We start from the raw sequence: 21,510 nt of genomic DNA on the forward strand, positions 1-21,510 counted from the left end.
GAATGCTCCATTAAGAAGCTCAGAATTTAATAGAGGAAATGGCAAGTAAGCAGGCAATTACAATGCACATGATAAGTACTGTAATACGTTAAGCAGAGGGTATGAGGGTAGCATATAGTAGCGGCACCTAAGCCAGCACCTGGGGTGGGGAGGGAAGCTTTCCTAGAGCCAGTAACATCTATGCAGTCTGAGCCAGACAAAAGAAGAATGAGAGATGTTCTACGCTAAGGAAGTAACGTCAATAAATGCCATGAGCCATAAATCATAGCTCCTTTAGAGATCTGTATGTATTGATAATTAAGTACGGCTGCAGGGGATGTGGGAAAACTGAGGCTGGAGAGGGAAGCCAGGGTTAGATCACAAAAGGCTTTATATGTCATTCTAAGGTGACGGGAATTCATCGTATCAGTGATGGGGAGTCACTGAAAGTTTATACGTAACATGGTCAGATTATGTTTTAGAAAGATTGGCATCAGTGTGGAGAATAGATTTCACCATCTAGCTACTTCCCTGAACCTGGCCCGCTTTCTTGCCTGCCCTGTCTTATCTTCCTTTGACTCTAAAGGGCCCAGTTCGACACCCCTTTCCCTATCAGTGTCCTTAAACAAAACTAATGATCAGAATCATTTTGAGACCTTACGAAAATACAAGTTATTTGATCCCATTTCACAGAATCAAACTCTTATGGAGACAGAACCTGGGAATCTCTATTTTATAAAAACTGCCCAAAGGATCCTGGGGCAGTTGGACTATGGACAGAATTTGTGAACTAATGTAGATTTTCACTTATAATACAACAGAGATGTGTTGATAAACATTAGCAATGTGTATGGCTTACTGAATCAGATTGAAGATGGCTGGAGTAGGTCTCACTCCTAATGTCTTCTTTCTACAGCATTGGAAGACCAAAACAATCAGCCCCTTACTTGGAACCTCAATATCTTTCCCTCGTTCTTTGAATAACATGTCCAGACCTTCACGTGACCTGTTAGGCAGCATGATTTGGCTCCGATGGCCTCACCTCTCAAGCTACTCTTCCCTTTACCTTGTACTAATTATTAACTTGTTATAGATAGGGGATATTGATACATTTACTCACCAGTTTCTACATTCTCAATTAAATTACAGATAGATACGGTGTGGGGAAACTTTGTGAAACAATAAAGATCTGGAAATTTTCTAAGGAGAATGGAAAATGATTTGATTTAGGATGAGAAAAGGACTGCTGCTCAACTTCAAAGACTCACCTGAGTTAAAGATCATACATCCATATTCATAGGACAATTCTGTTATTTCCTCCTTGAGGAGCCAAGGAGCAGAGAAAATGGACAATTTTGTCAATCAGCATGTGAGTACTGGCAAAGCGTAAAGTCAAGAAGTAAGAGAATAAGGGTGCTCAGGTAAAAGAAACAGAAAATTCCTGGGATGGGCCAAAAAGGAAGATTCAGTTAATTTGCTCCAAGACACAAAGGATGAAAACCTGAGTTCCCTTGTTTTGTCATACTACTTAGTCTGTTTGGTAATGATCCCCCATTTTATTTAATTCTGGTCTCTGGCTTCTCCACCAATGGTTCTAACTCACATTCTGTTACGTTACCTAGAGCACTGTGAATAACATACTGCAGCTGGAGGGTGCCAGTGGCAGAGTAAGTGACATAATTTTCCAGGATATAAATGAAACTACCTAGGTAAGGTTATATCAAGGTAGTAAATGTTTTATAATAATTGTTTTCCTCCTAAGTTACAGATATGACTTACAGACATGATTTTTATGGTGAGAGCATATCCATACAATAGACTTTCTTTACTTAAATTGACTGCATTTCATAGAAGACTCAATATATATCAAAACACAAATATGTCCTTCACAGGAAGATATTAGAGTGTTTTAAATACAGTAGCTGTTATATTTAAACATTCTGCTAATAAAAATTAATTACATTTTTGTTTTTGAAAGATTTTAGATTATTTTTAATTAAACCAATGCCTTAAATTAATCCAGTTGGTTCAATTTTCAGGCTTATCATTTCATTTCTCTTTCCAATGTACAGTCATATCAATCAAGGAAACAGGAGCAGCTGCAATGAAGCAAGTTGTGTTGGAAGCCAATGGCTAAAATTAGATTATCAATGACATTTACTTATATGTTCACAGCTGAAATTTCAAGGGTAAAACATTTTCTCCTGAAAGGAGACACTTCCCCATCAGTGAAATGCAGACTTTTGTTATCAAATTATATCCATATTACATCACTGGGTGGTGAAACTGACCCAAAATAGAAAGTGAAACCATAGTCTTTTTTTCTGCTAAAGCTAAAGACAAAATTAAGTAATGGAATTGTTTTTATAAGATTATTTTGACTGGTGCCTTCTTAATTAGGGGGAGATTTTTATCTAGAGAAGTAGTATTCCCAAGGAGGAAGGAAGTATAATGTATCTAGCATGAGGGCAGAGAAAGGTGGTCTAGGCTTTACCCCACCCACCCTAAACTACTCTATAATGCAAATCTTCAGAGACCAAGCAGTTTAGATTTTGTGAACGTTGCTCCCTTTTCTGTTTTTTGCGTACACTTGTACACTTTAGCAGTTTTTCCAGATACCACTTTCCATTTCTCTTTTGGAAAATCCACAGAGTGTGTGCATGTACTTACCTAATTAGTGGAAACATGTACATATTACATCAGTCATTTCCATACATGCTGTAGTCCCTTCCCTTCACTCCTACATGAATTACAAGGGGCACCTCAGAGGAGAACACCTCTTCCCAAAGCACTACTGTGCCGTGCAGCCGTTCACTCCCACTGCTGGTCAGGAGTGTCCATCGCTATGCAATGCAAACATCCACACTGGGATGCACTGCTCTGGAAAGCCGCCCTGCTTCTCCTGGCCCAGCACCACCAGCCCACTCTTCCTAATGAGGCTCTGGAGGATGTCCATATCCTGAGTCACACAGATGGAAGATGCAGCCCACCTGAGCCACACTGTCCTTCAGTATGATGATGTCGTTTTCTTTCAGGCCATGTCGGCACCGGGAAAGAAATGCAAGAAGGTCTTTAACGGTCAGGTACCCAACAGGTGAGGCCAAGTAAAAGGGGGAAGAGGATGAAAGGGTGGGTGGGAAAGGAGGTGAGTAGGAAAGACGGACCAACCACAAGGCTACAAATCAGGAGCTCATTTGTTCACTCATTCATGAATTATTTAATAGCCTGAATTGTTTTGCTGCAGGAGGCTTTGAGAATTTACATAAGAGGACAGGTATCTTCTTTGAGGTGAATCAGTGTACGCTCTAAAAAACAGATATTATCTTACCTAGTCTATCTACCTCCCAGGCACAAGATAAACTATTGCTCATCCCTTGGGTTCCCTCCATGTCCCCTGGACAGCCGAACTCTGTCATCATTCCTCTGTGTCTCACACACACACACACTCAGACCAAAATCCAATTCACCGCTGTCTCATTTCCTGGGAATTTAAATCTAAGAAAGTCTAGTTTTTCCAGTAAATGGGGATAGACTCTTTTTGTCCCCACTTTTTAAAGTTTTTCAAATATTTAGGTTTCTTCTATGATGTAGGTTGGTCCGAAGGCCCTCCATCCCTAAGGATGGGAATCGTCAAGCTTGTTCAGAGGATGTTATGGGAGAAATCTGGAGGACCAGAGCTTTGGGGGAGTTCCCATGATACCTAAGGCTAGCTAACTGTTCTAAGCACAACTATAGCCAGATCTCCCTTTGTGTCCTTGTTCCGCCTCCACAAATCCTCCAATCAGCCCCATGTGTTTTCTTCTTCTCTATCTGGAAAGGGAAGAATGGCAGATGCAATGCCATGCAGGACTAACCAGAGACCCACTGAATCCAGATGGCATCATATCTCCCCAGTGGGGTTGTGAATTCCTTCAGACTGTAGAAGTGGTAGGTTTCTACCTTGTCCCCTCTGACCTGCAGGTAGTTCTGTGCCATGAGGAGGAACGATTCCATCATGTCCACAAGTTCCACAGTGTTGAAAACCAGCAACAGGACATGCTTGCTGACCCTTCCTATCCCAGAGCCGCAATCCAGGGCACAGTCTGTCTCAGCTCTCCCAGGCCCCTGCAGAAAGGTACCTTGTGGAATACTTCAGGAACAGACACTCACCCTGAGTTTGGACACTCAATTACCTCCTTAAATAAACTTTATTTGGGTCAATTTCATATAATTAAATGTACTATTTTAAGTATACCATTCAATGAGTTTGGACAAATGTATACAGGCACGTAAACACTACCACAATCAAGTTATAAAATATTCAATGACTTTTTTCAAAAAAAATCCAATCATGTCTAGTTTTTGCCTTCTTTATTTTATTCAATATAGGTCTTTCAAAGAATTTCAAAATAGGATTTTAGAAAATAATGTCTTAAGTTTGAAAACTGGGTAATTTTCTCTAAGATAAATGGGACTTTGAAAGCCCTATGAAAATAGAACTTTGTTAACTGTAAATTTGGGTCAAACCCACAGCTAAATGGACCTGCACCATAGCTTATTGCCTTGTTAAAAAAAAAGAGAGAGCAAAGCAGTGAGAGTCTTTCAGAGTTTTAAAATTACTTTTCAAATTCATGCAATGAAAACATTTCAATTCATACTGGGATGGATAACTGAAATTTTATTTTTTTCAGAACTGATTTTGGGGGCTCTGAATTATCTACTATTCTTGTGTGGAAGATAATTTTTAAGACTTGAGCTGAGGAAATGCAAACTGTTCCATTCTCAGGCCAGGATTTTACTTCAAACTCAGCCTCAGTGACACACAGCACATTCATGAGGATAAAAGGTGGTTGCAGCAAAGTCCCCTTGTCTCTTTTCATGCTAAAAATTGTTTTCTGCTTTTATACCAGAAGCTACATGATTTATTGGGCACAAAAGCCCTGAAATTTTTTTAAAGTAAATCTCTGCATTAAATTAACGGAGGGTGAAAGATGAATAGGGGGTAGAGATAGGAGGAAATCAGCCAATAAAAACTTTCTCAAACTTGCTTCTATAAAGTAATATACACATATACATATATACATGTATGTATGTGTACATGACCAGTATATATCTATGATACGTATATGTGTATATATGTGTATGTGCATATATACATATATATGTATATGTGTGTGTGTGTGTGTATATATATATATATATATATATATAAGATTCAGCTGGTCTAAATTATTTGGTCACAGTTGGGATGGCTGCTGAATAGGTTTTGTGCTAGAAATTACAGTAACAAGATACTTGAAGTTGTCAATCAAGATCTTAAGGAGAAAGTCTACTCTTGATTTCTCAGGACCTAAGGGTTTTAAAAAAAAAAAATTGGCTAAGGATCAAAAGGTGAAGTTTAAGCAGAAGGAAACATCAGAAACGCTGCTTTCCAGTCCACTCAAAAGGCCTTCCTTACAGCAAGAACAAAGAAGAACAAAAAGTGAAGTAATTGTAGTTTCTTTTCAGAGGAAATAATAATAATCACAATTTATTGACTGCTTGTGTGTAGCAAGCTCTTTGCATCCATAATAACTATAGTAATCAAAAAGCCCCACAAGATAATGATTATTCTCCAATTTGGAGATGAGGACCCTTAGACTTTTTTAATATCACCCAGCTAATGGCAGAACTAGAATTTGAACAGTGAACTGTGTGAATCCAAAGCCAGTTCTACCTTAGGGCTGTCACCTCGAGGGCCACAACTCTGGTTCCCTTGTTAGTAGCTGTCTAACGTTATGTTAAAGAGAATTCTAAGGCTTCATTCAGACTTACCAGGAAGAGGTCTATGATTGATTAGTTATGTCTGCCTTGAGTATGGGAATGGGAAGTGGTAGTACATGTGCCACTTGTTTGCCATTCCTACTTACAATATGCTACATCCCTCATTCAGATATTATAATATAAACTAAGCTAATTCATTAAAAGGCCTAGGCTAAAGTTTTATGTTATGAAGGCCATAAAAGTAGCATCATTTAAATAAATTTATAACATAAACAAGATGGAGGGAAATACAGGGAAATTATTTTAAGCTACTGAAAATGACTTCAGTTGAAATCTGTGTGCTCAACTAGAGATTCTCATTATAATTTTTTCTTATCATTATTTAGCCCTAAAGCCTCTACTGATCGTGTTGCTCACATTATTATAGCAAGTGGTTTTAAAAATTGAACCATGGGACAATAAAACAGAGACAACAGAGATCTATGCCAGAGGATTTCAAGAAGTTTAAAACAGCAACAGCCTAACTCCTTTTTTTCAATGAACAAATAACTATGAAGCTGTTCTGGTTAAAGTGAGGCAGGGCCTCACCCACTCAGCCTTTCTATCGTTCTCCCAATAAGCCCTTGAAGGATATCAGTACAACCCTGGAGTTTTAAAACCATTCATGTCTAATCTCCCTACTTTTTCAGACAAGGAAACTGAGGCCCAAAGAGGTGAAATATTTGCAATAGAACTTCCTTGAAAATGCACATCCTCTGATGTGTATTTTTCACCAACTTAGATGTGTGATATCTGACTGCAGTTATCCTTGAAACAAGTTATTTACAAATACAAAAGATGCCTTTCACTCAAATCCTGAGCACCTTAGCCCTTTGCCACTACTGCCTAGTTCTCTTTATTGCATATCACTCCACATGGTTGGCACTACCTCTCATAACCTGGCACCACATTTATTCCTCTGTCTCTCATTCACATGCAGCACCTCTGAAAAGGGACATTTAAAGGCTGATCTTGGGAACAACATCTCTAGCCTCTTGGATACCATGGCTGCCCACTACCGTGATTGGATTGAAATTTGATGCTCTTCCATGAATGTGACCAGAACTACATACAATGTGTGATTTCAAAACAAGATGTTTTGTTATTTTCATTTATTATCCTATCTTCATATTTATGGATTCATATAAAACAGTGAAATATTCTTAGAAATTTCATTTTCATTTTGATTCTGCCTATGTATTTTGTCTTGAAGAATATTATTTTACCTTCTTTCCACTGGAGTTTAAAACTAAAATGAGGGCTTCCCTGGTGGCGCAGTGGTTGAGAGTCTGCCTGCCGACGCACGGGACACGGGTTCATGTCCCGGTCCTGGAAGATCCCACATGCCGCGGGGCGGCTGGGCCCGTGAGCCATGGCCTGCCGAGCCTGCGCGTCCAGAGCCTGTGCTCCGCAATGGGAGAGGCCACAACAGTGAGAGGCCCGCTTACCGCAAAAAAAAAACTAAAATGAAAGTGCTAAATGCCACTTTATAAAAACCATGAAATACAAGTTAGGCCCCAATTTTTTAGTCATCCAATCTCTGAGAAATGTCAAGAGATAAATATCATCAAATACCAATTACTTTTTATAAATTTCTACTTTCCCCAATAGACAGCTAGAAGTAAGGAATGTTATCAGCTATGCTGTTGACATCATCTTGGTATCATTTGTTTATTTGCTAAAGTAAGCACATTTGCAACAAGTTTAAACACCTTTTCCCACTGTCTCATGTCACTAAGTGTTGAAAGGAAAGAAAAACTTTAAATTAAACAATCTGTCTTTTCCCAGTTGACACAAGGATAAATCATGTCAGATACTCATATTCCCTAACTCCTTGTATCTTGACCTGGATACTAATTTAGCATATTATTAAGGTCAAAGTACCAAAATATCATTTCTTTAAAAAGACTGTGTTTGTACTTAGTTAGAGGTCACAGCTTCACAATGAGCCTAGTCTACTAAGAAGGACTCCTTATATTTGTTTGAAAAGAGCAGGCTGCTCTTTTCCAACATAAATATGCAAGCACAAGGCTGTTTCCTTTCCCGGGTCCATGGGCGTGTGTATGGGCTCTGTCTGACCAGCATCCCTGTGGTCAGCTTGGCATTCCACATGGAGTGACAAGACAGCTGGATTACTAACTAAGCTTCTGAAATGCATTGGGATCAAAGTCAGCCTCACCATGAGGCAAGCAGGAGGGATTGCTCTTGGCCAGACTGGAGGAGAATTGAGGTCTGTGGTCCACACACACACACACACACACACACACACACACACACACACACACACACAAAGCAGGGATTTTTCTGCTTCATGAGACAAATGGAAAAAATATGTCGTGGATAAGAGCAGAGAGTTTGGTGTCAGACAGACCTTGCCAGGAGTAAGTCCTAGCTCTGTCTCTTACCAACCGTGTAACCTTAAAAACTTATTTAACCTCTCCAAGCCTCAGTTTCCACAACGGTGAAAACAAGAAATGATAATAGTACTTACCTCACAGAATTATTAATGAAGAGTAAATAAGACAGTGCTTCTAAAGTGCTTATCAGAGTGACTGACTATCTCAGAAAAAGTGCTCAGTGAAATCAGTCAGCAACACTCATTTAAAAATATTCCAGGTTAACCTGACCTAGAAATAGCCCCAGCCAACATCCCTAGCTCCACAGTCTTTATGGCCACAGCTGATGTCCACTTTGGCCCAATGGGTGCTCCATCATTATCCTTTTTTCTATACTCAGGCAAAGGGTGCTCCAGGGAAGTTGGATGTGAAGTGAACCTCACCTCAACACTAGGGATATTATTAATGTTATGCTTCTAAATAGGTTGACAACATAACCCCAAATATTCATAATATTCTTAATGTTTCCTTCATTAGAATAAAATGGACTCCAAATTTCAAACAAATGACTTCATAGTGAATTGGAACAAAACCTATTTGCTGGGTAGGACTTTGTTCTCAGTAGAACCAACAATAGCTTCATTGTGTGGGTTAAGTCTATTCTAACAACTGAATGAAGCTCCTTAAGATATAATGAATGCATTTTATGAAAGCTTGTTAGTAGTAGTAGTAGCAATAAATTAGATTTATTGGGCAATAATTATGTGCACTAAAGTAAGCACTTGACTTATATTATCTCATTTGAGCTTCACATTATCCTATGATGTGAGTTCTGTGGTTATGCCCTAGTCACAGGTGAAAAATTGAGGTTTAAGAGCATTTAAGGAATAAGCCCAAGGTTGCTTATATAGTAAGAAGAACTGTAATGACTCTAGAGCCCAAGATTTTGGTCCCTACAGTATATGATCCATCTTCATATGGCGTGGAAGTAAGGAAGTGGAGTTTCACCCAACACCAAGTCTACAAAGGGATCACATTCTTTCAAGGCAATGTCCCAACTATGTATAGAATAATATGAAGAGATTCTACTATACTTACCACTTTTAGACTGAACATAAGCTTGCATTTCCTTACAACACTGAATTTTTATTACAGGGACTCAAAAAATCACCCCAAAATCTAAAATGGCATGATCTCTCATCAATCACCTGGGTATCAACTGTTTATCTATGAGACTCTGAAAGAGAAGTCTTCTTAATCCACTAATTGTAATATTAACGCTGCTAGTGCACCTTCCCCTGTAGCATAAGAAATTAGCTGGTGCTAAGAGGGTGAAATGCCAAGTGGGACAAACCAGTCATTTAATGTGACCTATCCTTTCCGAACATCTTAAAACAGGCTTTCACACTACACTCTTGGCTGAGCCATATGGCTTTAATATGACTTAAGCAACAACACAGAAGCATGTGAGCTCAATGTTTGCAAGGACTTTGCCTCCTCATCAAACTGCAGTTGGATAACTCACCCCAACGAATTTCCTAAGAAATTCCCGAGAGGCCTGGATATCTGGGTTGGACAGTTCGATGAAATTTCCCATCATACCCTCTTCTGTAGCTGGTACTTCTTGGTAGAAGAGTTTAGCTCTGGCATAGAAGTGCATCTCACCATTGATGACTTGACTTGTTAAAGCATACAATTTCACTGCAAATGAAATATTATTAATATTTATCAGTATTTAAATGGCAGAACAAGTTTATTCTTATCATGCATTGAATTTCCTCTTAGAAGCCTGCAAATCTGTGCTGTGGGAGAAAAGGTATTAGTTTGATGTCAGAAGATCTGGGTTTGAGTTCTGGCTCAGTGACTTACTTGCTATGTAACCTTGGGTAAAGTTCTTAACTCCTATGATCTTCAGGTATCTCATGCATAAACCACAATCATGTGGCATTTTCATGATTTAATAACACTAGAGTTTAATTTTAAAAATAGCTTGTCACTGTATTAAAAGAAAGCTGAACAGTGTTTGCTAGAGTAGAATAAATAATATCGCAAGTTTCAAAGTAACTTTTACCTTTGACCTCCAAATATTTTATGAGAATTTAATCACTAATCTTTACTTCTAATCATGAGGTAGATTAGGCATAGCTATTTTTTCATCTCTTTTTTTTTATGCAACTCATACCCAAATATCTCTTTGTACCAACATTACAGAAAATGGGTTTGAGCTCTATCTTCTGAAAATAAAATAATAAAAAGAAATATAATATTTACTGAGCAACTATTCTGTACCCGGTAGTGTACTAGGCATATTCACATATACTATGTCATTTCATTATTTCAGGTATTTTAAGACACTTATTTTTAGAAAAACATGTGTTCTACTTCTGAGGGGTAAATGAGTATGCATTTAAGTGTGTTTTTTAAACCAAAAGGCACACTTGCAGATATAAAATATTTTCATTAGAGGATATTCAGAAGGAAATGATAGAAAGTGAGATAATAGGGAGAAACTTATGGTTCAAGACTGTAGGCTGAATATATGCATTTGTCCTCCCTGCTTCCCGGTACTCCCCAAGAATCATTTTAATAAACCCAACCCTTAACAATGAAGAAAATGAGAAGGGGCCATCAATGGATTCATGATTTCAACAAATTTCTGGAAGACAAAAAACAGATAAAGCAGATGGAACAGAGCTAAAGAATTTACAGCGGGCTTCCCTGGTGGCGCAGTGGTTGAGAGTCTGCCCGCCGATGCAGGGGACACGGGTTCGTGCCCCGGTCTGGGAAGATCCCACATGCCGTGGAGCGGCTAGGCCCGTGAGCCATGGCCACTGAGCCTGCGCATCTGGAGCCTGTGCTCCGCAACGGGAGAGGCCACAACAGTGAGAGGCCCGCGTACCACAAAAAAAAAAAAAAAAAAAAAATTACAGCTCAGGATAGTTGCAAAAGGAAGTAAGAGTTAATAAAACAAAAAAATCTGTCTACAGGCCAACTGGTGAGGCAACCAATGCACTCCCCACAAAAGTGACAAGCAGCACAGCTATAATCCTAGGGAGGGTAAGTATGTCTCTTCTCTAAAAAAAAGGAAAAAAAATTAAGTGCCTTAGGAGAAAAAGACCAGTTAGTGTTGGAATCCTAGAACACTACTCATTCTGGCATATGGAGGATTCCAAGTACCTCATTTCCTCATACTCAGAGTCTCGCAAGATCTACCGGCAAATGTAGAGCTTCTTGTCATCCTTTCTATTCAGTGGAGAAGTATATACAGAGGAAACCTTCTCCATTACCTAAAATCATTGCCCCTGTCCTTCATTTCTAACTATGGATAAATAATGATTTCCAAACACATGGGGGTAAAATGGCAGTCTGAAAAACAAAGATACAGATAGACAATCAAAACTGACCCCAAAGGAAATAGAAATAATCCAGGAAATGAATGAGAATTTAAACCAAAACTAAACAAAAACTTACACCCTTGAAGAGGTATGAGAACAGGTGCATCCATAAATCGAAGATGTCAAGAAAATGATAATTTGAAGAATAATAAAGAATTCTTAGAAATTAAAATTTTGATTACCAAACACTTTGGAATATAACGTTGAGTACATTATCAGGACATAAAGGAAAAGATTGATATGGAAAACAGAAGTAAAAAGATTAGAGCTATAAAGACTTAATTCATGTACTTCCCTGGTGGCGCAGTGGTTAAGAATCCACCTGCCAATGCAGGGGACACGGGTTCGAGCCTGGTCCGGGAAGATCCCACATGCCGTGGAGCAACTAAGCCTGTGTGCCACAACTACTGAGCCTGTGCTCTAGAGCCCATGAGCCACAACTACTGAGCCCACTCACCACAGCTACTGAAGGCTGTGCACCTAGAGCCTGTGCTCCGCCATAAGAGAAGCCACCACAATGAGAAGCGTGCGCACTGCAACAAAGAGTAGCCCCCGCTCACCACAACTAGAGAAAGCCCGCACGCAGCAATGAAAACCCAGCGCAGCCAAAAAAATATAAATAAATAAATAAAAGTTGAATGAGTTGAAAGTGCTAAGTACATTCCATCAGTGCTCAGAATTCAATGAAAAGAATGAGCTATAATCAAAAAGAAAATTTGAAAAATATTTTTTAAAAAAAGACAATTCAGAAGACCCAACATCAAGCTAATTAGGATTCTCAAAAACTGAAAATGGAGGGAAGAAAATTATTACAGAAATAATAGAAAAAAATTTCCCAGAGCTGAAAGAGACTATAAGGTCCAAAAGTACTGAGCAGTATGGATTTAAAAATACTAATAATTAAATAAAAGTCACATTTATGTATATCCTTAGGAAATTTCAAATCACAAAGAGTAATGAGAAGATCATTAAGTTATTTAGAGGGAAAAAGTTTGTTGACCTTCAAGTAGGGTTGCCAGATTTAGCAAATAAAAATACAGGACACACAATTAGTTTTGAATTTTAGATAATCAATGGATAATCTATTAGTATAAATACAGTTGAAATATCACACATTGCATGGGACATACTTATACTAAAATTTGTTCGTTGATTATCTTAAATTTAAATTTAGCCGGCCTTTTATATTTTATCTGGCAACCCTGTGTTCAAAGAACTAGAATCAGGCATATAACACAGATCTCATCAGAAACCCTGGAAAACAGTGGAGCAGTGTCATCAATATTCTGAGGGAAAATTATTTTGAGGCTAAAATTTGTTACCATTCAAATGGTGAAAGAATATTTACCTCCCATGGATCCATCCTTCAGAAGTTTTCTGAAGCTATATTCCAGCCCAATGAGGGTTAAAATCAAGAGAAGATATACAATGAAATTAACCCAGGAATCCAATGAAAAGAAATACCAAAATGACAGATACTATCAGATCTAGAAAGAAATCAGTTTATATTACAACAGAAAACATAGGCTTTAAAGCCTATGAACTGGATTCTGGGTAATAGATAGTAGGTAAGAAGTAAGGAGACATAGTGATATTCTTAGGAAGACATATTTTTAACCGCAATCAACAAAAATAAAAGACAGCTGAAAGTTCTAAGTAAAATATACAACAGTATAAAAATGTTACAATCAGGATATGAAGCAAACCAAAATATGACATAATTTTATGTAGAAGGAGTATAAGAAAAGACAATCTATTTAACCTTAACCAGGAACATTTTTCTTCAGGTAAACAAAGATTGTGACATTGGACTAATGCACTACTTGGCTTTGAATTGAACAATGGTTACATAATCCCAAATTTTGATTCTAAAAGTTAAAAATCCAATAAACACTACTACTATCCATTTTAGTATGCTTCATCTGTGGAGTTAAATCAGTATTTCCCAACTTGAAAACACTGGATGTGGCCAACATTTGGACCCTTGAATGATCATGAATTTGCTAAAAGGGGTACAGGAATCAGTTCCCATGTACTTTATTTTCTAGAGACTAACAATGTTATATACTATATCTCCCATATATATTAACCAACAATAGATTGTCATTTTAAAAATACAAATCTTTTAAAACTATTAATAATACATCGATTTTTTTGACATTTTATACTCAAGTTAGTTACTGATTGAGAAAATAAAACATTAAAAGGAGCACCCTCATGTTCAAAAACATTGGAAACCACTGACCTACACCAGTCCCGCTTCCCCTAGTACTTGGTAAAGTGTTGTGTAAACAGGTAGCTCAAGAAATGCTGATAATTTCAACAGGGACGACAAAAATTATTCACCGCCATGCCAAAAACATGACTGTTCCAAATTCTTCTGTATGCCTCAGAAAAGCAGGCTAGGAAATCACAGCTTACCAAGTCTTCCCAGAGTTGAATGCTTCTTGAGATCACAGGCAAGCCACGGCCCAGTACTCTCTCGTTGATCCAACCAAAGCAGCAAAACAGCCACACTCATCATCACCTGGTTAAGTCAACAAGTTGGTGGAGTTTATTAAAACCCTTAATCTGGAAATGGGAATGGTCCATTATGCCAGCAACATTTAGACTACAAGTGAATGCCAAGCTCAGCAGGGGTCAGACTCAATAGGTAAGTTTTTATGGTTATGGGCTTGTCACCTAATTGACAGGAACATTTCACTAAAAAGATATATGAGGTGTAATGGCCAGCCCCAGGTTCTCCCTTCTTGATAGCTCCTGCAATGGTGCCAGCTGATTCAGATAAGGTTATCAGTCATCAGCCTGTGCCTTTTTATTACAGAAATACATCTAGTGGCTTATTCTTGCATGATTGCAATGTTTTTGTGAAACTTGGGGTAGTCTAAGACAGCGGCTAGACACTCTATTAGTTCTTGATATGGTACTTATTTCTTGACCTACATGGTACTTATTTCTTGACCTACGTTATAAGCTGAACTCCCAAGGACCTTCCAACGGCTTACTTGTTACAAAAATAAAAATAAAGTGTATGTGAATTTGCCCTGAAGAAGAACAAAGATCTCGTGAACTCTCTAAGAAAAATTTTGTTGAGAGATAAGTGTCTATGTTTGCTGAGTAGCTTTTTCTTTTTCTCTTTTTAATAGTTGGATATAACAATTTTAGACTTTATTCCAAACGTTAGACCTGTTTGTCAACTGAAAATTGACCTGGGAGTCTTCAGAGGATATGTAGGCTAGATTTAAATGGTAAGTTTGAAATGATCGGAGATAGAATATTGAATCGTTAGTCTATAAGAGAAAAGAAAGTCCAACTAGAAGATGCCCTTATGAAGTGTAAGATCTTCCATAAAAGAGGTTTGTAGGTGATGACTTCTCATTTTAGCCATTAAAGAAGAAATGGTAAAAATTTAAGGAAGGAAGGAAGGAAGGGAGGGAGGGAGGGAGGAAGGAAAGAAGGAAGGGAGGAAAGAAGGGAGGAAGGAAGGAAAATGTACCTAGGCACAATGGAATATTACTCAGCCATAAAAGGAAGAAAATCCTGCCATTTGTGACAACATGGATGGATCTTGTGGGCATTATACTAGGTGAAATAAATCAGAGAAAGATAAATAATGTATGATCTTACTTACATATGGAATCTAAAAAAAACCAAAGTCATCTGTGTTTTCACCAACAGGAAAGGGTAGGAAGTGGGATTTTGTCAATGTTCCTGGTAGAATCCAAGGGTCTGTGTGTGCCAGAATGCTAGAAAGTCATCATTAACAAGTCTCAGAATTACCCTGAGAGGCCCTCTAGGTTTTATTTCTTCCCTGCATGCTTTAGGTGTCTGGTGTTTCTTGCCTCTAAAATAATGCACTGCCTACCCTGAAAGTTTTAGTGGGTTTTTTTTCAACTGAGAGCTACTTCAGTGTTCCCTAAATTCTTTTCAGCCTTCAACACAAATAACGTAAGCAGAGGTGGGAAAGGAGGGAAAATACACTTTCCCCTCTTTAGCAAGAATGTACTCAAGCTCCCACCACACATCACATCCCCTGCCCACTGGGCTGAGTGTCTTCGTAACTCTCTATTCCAACTTCAGTGTTCTACCTGACCCACTGTCAAATTGGAAAAGGTCAGAATTCAGGTGAAGATACTGGGGACAGATTTTTCATGGTGAGATTTTGCATCAGAAGAGTCAGAAGCTGATTCAGCAGTCACCACGCCTCCTCTGCACCTCTGCAGCATCCTGTAGTGGTCTCTATCATGACTTCCACATTCCACAAAAATTATCTGTGTGGGTCTCTCTCCTACACTGAACTCTCAGGATAAAGCTCTATTTTATTTTCCTGGTAATCCTGGGACTTACAATTACACTTAACACATAGCAGACCTCCTTTAAATGTTCACTGAATAAAGGAATATTGTCTAGCTTTCTGTTCTTTGAATAATACACAGGTTCAGCAAAGTAGTGAATGGCTATAAGGAAAAACCAGCATAATCACAAATAAGTCACACTTTTTGTAGTTTACGAAAAACTGTAGGAGGATATATCTTCTCTCCTAATTAGGCATACCCAAATAATTAAAAATATTAACTATCACTGATCAAATATGTATATATGTGCTACATATGCTAAGCATTTATATCTAACTGAATATGTAAGATAAATGTGATTATCTACAGAAGAAAACAGGGCATCAAGAGGTTAACTAAACTGCCAGTGAGTGACACAACTGGGATTTAAACCTAGGTCTATTTAAATCCAAAACTCATATTTCATCCATCTAACACAGTGTATCTGAAAGTCTGCTAAATAAAGGGAAATTATCTGGTTCTTCATTTCTTTAAAGTGAAAAAATGATCTTACAGCATTGGCACTGCAAAGGTAACAATAAACATTTGGAAAATGTATCACTGTACAAAAAGTTGTGCAGCAATGCCTACCACAGGGATGAAATCGATTTGAAAACTGCCAAGAGTTGTATGCTGAGTTTCATTTGGAAGTTCCAAGTGTATTATAGGAAATGTTTTTATTAATTCTAGTTTTTAATTGCGATGGCAAAGGTGTGGCCATTGTTCTCAATTTCCTCCTCAGAGCCTAATTCTTCTAAAAAGGGGTAAGTGAAGGGGGGTTGGTTACTAACCATTAGTGGGTACCTATGTTCCAGGCATTAGGCTAGGCACTCTCAGGTCATCTCTTCACACTCTGATCCTCACAACGACACTACAAAACTGGGATTATAATCATCATTTTACAGGTAAGTAATGAGAAAATCAGAAAGATTTAGTAACTTACTCAATATTACACAGAAATGAAGTGTCACAGCCAGGCCCTAACCCAAACCTATTTAAATGCAAAGCCTTAAGTCAGAAAGAGAAAAACAAATACCATATGCTAACACATATACATGGAATCTAAAAATATAAGCGGTTTTGAAGAACCTAGGTGCAGGACAGGAATAAAGATGCAGACCTAGTGAATGAACTTGAGGACACAGGGAGGGGGAAGGGTAAGCTGGGACGAAGTGAGACAGTGGCATGGACATATATACACTACCAAATGTAAAATAGATAGCTAGTGGGAAGCAGCCGCATAGCACAGGGAGATCAGCTCGGTGCTTTGTGACCACCTAGAGGGGTGGGATAGGGAGGGTGGGAGGGAGATGCAAGAGGGAGGGGATATGGGGATATATGTATACATATAGCTGACTCACTTTGTTATACAGCAGAAACTAACACAACAATGTAAAGCAATTATACTCCAATAAAGATGTTAAAAATAAACAAACAAATAAATGCAAAGCCTTTGTTCCTTTTGCTAAACCACGTGGAACTATTGTTCTAAATGTGAAGTTAAACTAAGCCTTTACCAATGTCCAGGAGTAACAGATTCTTGCTCAATATATAATTAATAAATATTCGCTGCCTTCTATGTACTAGAAATACGCTGTGGATAGTGCTAGAAGAATTACTGAGGAGTAATTATATGAACATCTCCCATTGGGCCATATATAGGCCCCTGCATGCACTGGTATACAAACTGGAGATTTATATGAATTGTTTTCCTATTCTACTTCTGATTTGTTCACAAACAGCCACCTTTGGCAAATTCATTGACTCCAAGCCTCCAACTGAATGTGGGCTGGTAAAACTAGACTATAGGAACCTGCTCACTGGCTGCCCATCCTGTTGATTATCTCAGTAGAAAGCCAGTGCTCCTCATAGACTATGTTTTGTATTCCTGTCAATTCAAAAAAAGTGGTAAAACTTACATTGCTCCTCTCATTTGTCAAGTTGCCATTTACAATGGGAGGCAGCAGGATTTTGTGGTTAAAAAAGACAGACCATGGAGCTAGACTGCCTGGATTCTAATCCTGCACTACTTACTTCCTCTGTTCCTCAGATGTAGGGTGGAGAAAATAACGGCACCACATAATAGAGCTGTTGTGAGGATTAACTGAGATAATATATGTAACCCACTGAGAATAGTAATAAGCTTGCTCCCATTTCTTTGTGAAGACCTGTTGTATTCAATGGCATAGCTAACTTTTCCATTGGAGATTTTGAATATGCATGCTCTTGCTTCTCCATGAATCACTGAGGCTAGTCGGGGATATTTCAGCAAATGTCCCCATGACTGAATGTCACTGCCCGGTGAGCTGGTGTGAGCCTGGCTGCCTAACACAGGCAGTTGGAGGGAGGAAGGAAGGAAAGAAGGAATCAAAGAGTCCGGTTAGCCACTGTTCTTCCCATAACTACCCCAAACAACAAACTCTCTGTGCAGACTCTACAGTAGGGTTCCCCATCCTTTTAAAAGAAGGGCTTTATTTTCATTTCTATGAAGTCTTGAAATCATCAGGAGGAGGGAAAGCCAACTCTAAAACACTTCAGTGGGGCTGAGTTTTATTTCCAAACTGAAAAGACTAATATCCACTGCAGCCTGAAAACTCCCATATAGCAAATTAAGCTTAGCATCTTCGGTAATGCCTGTTCTAAGGAAGGCTACGTGATGACTTTAAAAGAGATCTGACTCTAAGGAAGGAGATAAAAAGCTAATGCTTACTGAGCGTTGGCTAGTTTCACATATATAATTGCATTTAATCCTCCAACAGCCCCACAGTTTTGAAGAAAATGATGCTCAGAGACGTTAGTAACTTGCAGAGGTGATTTTCTCTACCACTAGCAGTGCCAGAATTTGAACTCAGGACACTGGTAACCTGCAATTAATTATTAGTAAAGGACCCTTAATTTGTCTAATAAATATTTATTGGGGTCTTTTAATTCATCTTTAGCTACTTTCAGAGATGAGTTTCTTTTATAATAGTTATTTTTAAAATTGGGCAGTCATCTGCCCCTTAGTGAACCTCTCATAAGTTATTGTAATTAGTATCTTTCTCCAGACTAATGCAACACGAGCCAACAAGCTACCGTTATTGAGGTGTGGCCCAAAGAATGTCTCCAGAAAAGCAATGCTCTGACAATATGTGGAGTTGTCAGAACATCATCACCTTCCAAATAGACTGCTCTAACTTTTCCATTTGAATACAAATGAGATGTACACTATGTCCTAAAAGAATTACTCATGTGTAGTGCTATCCACCAGAAAGAGCCCTGGTCTTGGGTTCTTGCTTTGGTATCTAGATGAGACCTATCTAGATTAGATCTCATCATCTCTGAATTTTCTTTTCCTCACTTGAAAAGATAAGATAGGGGGCAAGAGTGAGAAGGTGGGTGGAAAAATAATAATACCCTATCTATCGCATAGCATGGCTGTGAGGATCAAATAGAGTCATGAATGCGAAATTTTTATAAGAAATATATATAAATATAAGATGAAAGTATTTGTATGTCTAGAGTTAAAGATTCCCTTCAGAAATGGACTTATAGAAAGAGACTTCGGTAAGCTGCTAACATAGTTTTGAATGCAATACAAAGAATTATGTAGCTCCTTTCACGTCTGGAAACCCTGGCCACATCAAGTGTACAATGGGGCTTTCAGCAACCTTAACAAAGCAGACTGGGGTTGATACACACTGTTCCTGCTTTCACGGGGGGAAAATATAAATCAAAGGGAGATACTTTACTCCTTAATCGCAAGTTATTTCCTCTTCAGTGTTGTTAAGAGCGCCCTGAAGTAACCATTTTCACAGAGACTGAGAAAAGTGGTGTAGACAAACCAGATAAGCTTTTTATTGCCCTATTGTCCAATTCCTGAAAACTAGAGGAAATAACTAAAATGGAGACAGACTACAGCCCAGTTTTTTTCTTAATATTCAAAGACCAAACTAAAATCTGCTCCTTTTTAGCTCTTGGACTATTATTGTAACTTAGAAAGGCCAGAAAGGATTATGTGGAGTGTGTACTCATGCATACAAACACACACACACACACACACACACACACACACTCACACACAGCCACACACACCAACAACCTTGATCTATTATTGTTTAGCCTTTTTAAAAAATTCTTTGTTGATATGCTTCTGTATTAATATTCTCATCTTTGAGTTACCTAATTTGCCCACCTCTAAATTTTTGCAAATACTAAAAATGTCCTTCCAAACTCAAGAAATTAATTTCTATAATCCTGACACTCAGGCAACCAACACCCAGAGAAGCAAGTTACCCATGTCTGAGGTGCATGGAAGTCCCCAAATAGAGGCTTGTCCTGCCAGGCAATACTTGGTCTTTGCACTTTCCATAAAAGAATGTCATTGAAACACTTAAGCCCATGGACATTGATTGTGTGTCCTTTTTATCTGGAAAGTGTCCTTGTTCTAATTCCTTTTGCAAAAGCCCCACAGTCTCACACAGTTGCTCCAGTCATTTCTTGTCCCTTATCTAGTAGCTCTGACTCACTTACCCAGGGGAATATTTTCCAGCAGGTAGAGATAGCTCTGAAAGAAGTCATTGCAAATAGCTTTGTGAAGAATAAAGGACATGCTATGCCGACGGAGCTCATCATTGGTCTTCTGCCTGCGGGATCTGAAGGCAAAGTGGGTTCCCAGGTAGGCCATGGTGAAAGGGGATAATAGTTATTCCTACAGAAGAAGGAAGCTTGTCTGGCTGTTTCTTTGAATTAACTTTCTCTTCCTACACGAACTTGAAACTGTCATTTTAAACCAGCCCCTGTCCATCTGTATCAGGAGAGGTGTCACGGGGATTGGGGGGAGGGGCGGCAGACACGGGGAGGTCAGACACTTGGCACATCTACCATCTGATTGCTCGGCTGACACCACTCTAAGCCAACAGGTGCTAACTAAAGATGAAAACAGGCTGAGTGAGATCCTGCTTCATCCAGGAAAAAGCACGCCTCCCTCCTTTAGCTGCCACTTCAAACAGGCGGGAGCACAGCTGGCTAACACCCTGAATACTTGCTTTAATTTGATTCCTAAATTGGAAGAGCCTAATTTCCATTTCAAAGAGTTGTGAATATTTTGCACGAGATCCAGTTCCCTGATTTCCATCACTCCTCCTGGAATGCCATAACCTCAAGTTACAAGGACCCTTCAAAGTCATCTTAGCTACCCACACTTCTTTCATCAGTACAGTTTTGCCCAAATCATTTCATAGAGATGGATGTGTGTTTCCCATTTTTAAGGATCTTCAAGAGACACAATTATATGAAAGCCTGTTCTGATGTTAAATACCCTTCTCTGTCAACAAACTCTTCCATCTAGCTTGCTCTAAACAATACCTAGTAGTGTAAGCCTGTTTCTTCCTCTCTGCTTATAACGGATATGATTTTCCTCATAAGTACTCATTTTATTTCTGTACTGGGTATCTTCTGATTGTCCCTCCAGGTCTGCTCTCCACTCTCCCCACATTCCTGTGTGCAACTGGAGACTGGACTATATTGACAACATCAGTGAACTTCCTTGCCTTCTGGCTTCTGGTTGGGCTCTGCCAATGGGTAGTGCCAGCAGGAGGCTGGAGGAGAGTGATTCAATGTACTTATTCCCCTGACACCTTCCCTGCAGAGATGCCATAGGCTGACTGCTTCCTATGGTGAAAAGTCATAGCTCCTGTCCAGGGG

General features: G+C 38.8%; 1 protein-coding gene across 1 annotated transcript; it reads right to left on the bottom strand.

Annotated features, from left to right (window-relative positions):
• Positions 1–2,806: 2,806 nt before the first annotated feature.
• On the bottom strand, positions 2,807–20,491 carry NTMT2 (N-terminal Xaa-Pro-Lys N-methyltransferase 2). Its single transcript, XM_004326449.2, is given in 5 exon segments — positions 2,807–2,948; positions 2,950–3,069; positions 3,836–4,083; positions 9,622–9,797; positions 20,338–20,491. Coding segments are annotated over 5 exon segments (840 nt in total).
• Positions 20,492–21,510: the final 1,019 nt, after the last annotated feature.

Source organism: Tursiops truncatus, chromosome 1, assembly GCF_011762595.2.
Source record: "Tursiops truncatus isolate mTurTru1 chromosome 1, mTurTru1.mat.Y, whole genome shotgun sequence".
In the NCBI taxonomy this organism is placed as follows: domain Eukaryota; kingdom Metazoa; phylum Chordata; class Mammalia; order Artiodactyla; family Delphinidae; genus Tursiops; species Tursiops truncatus.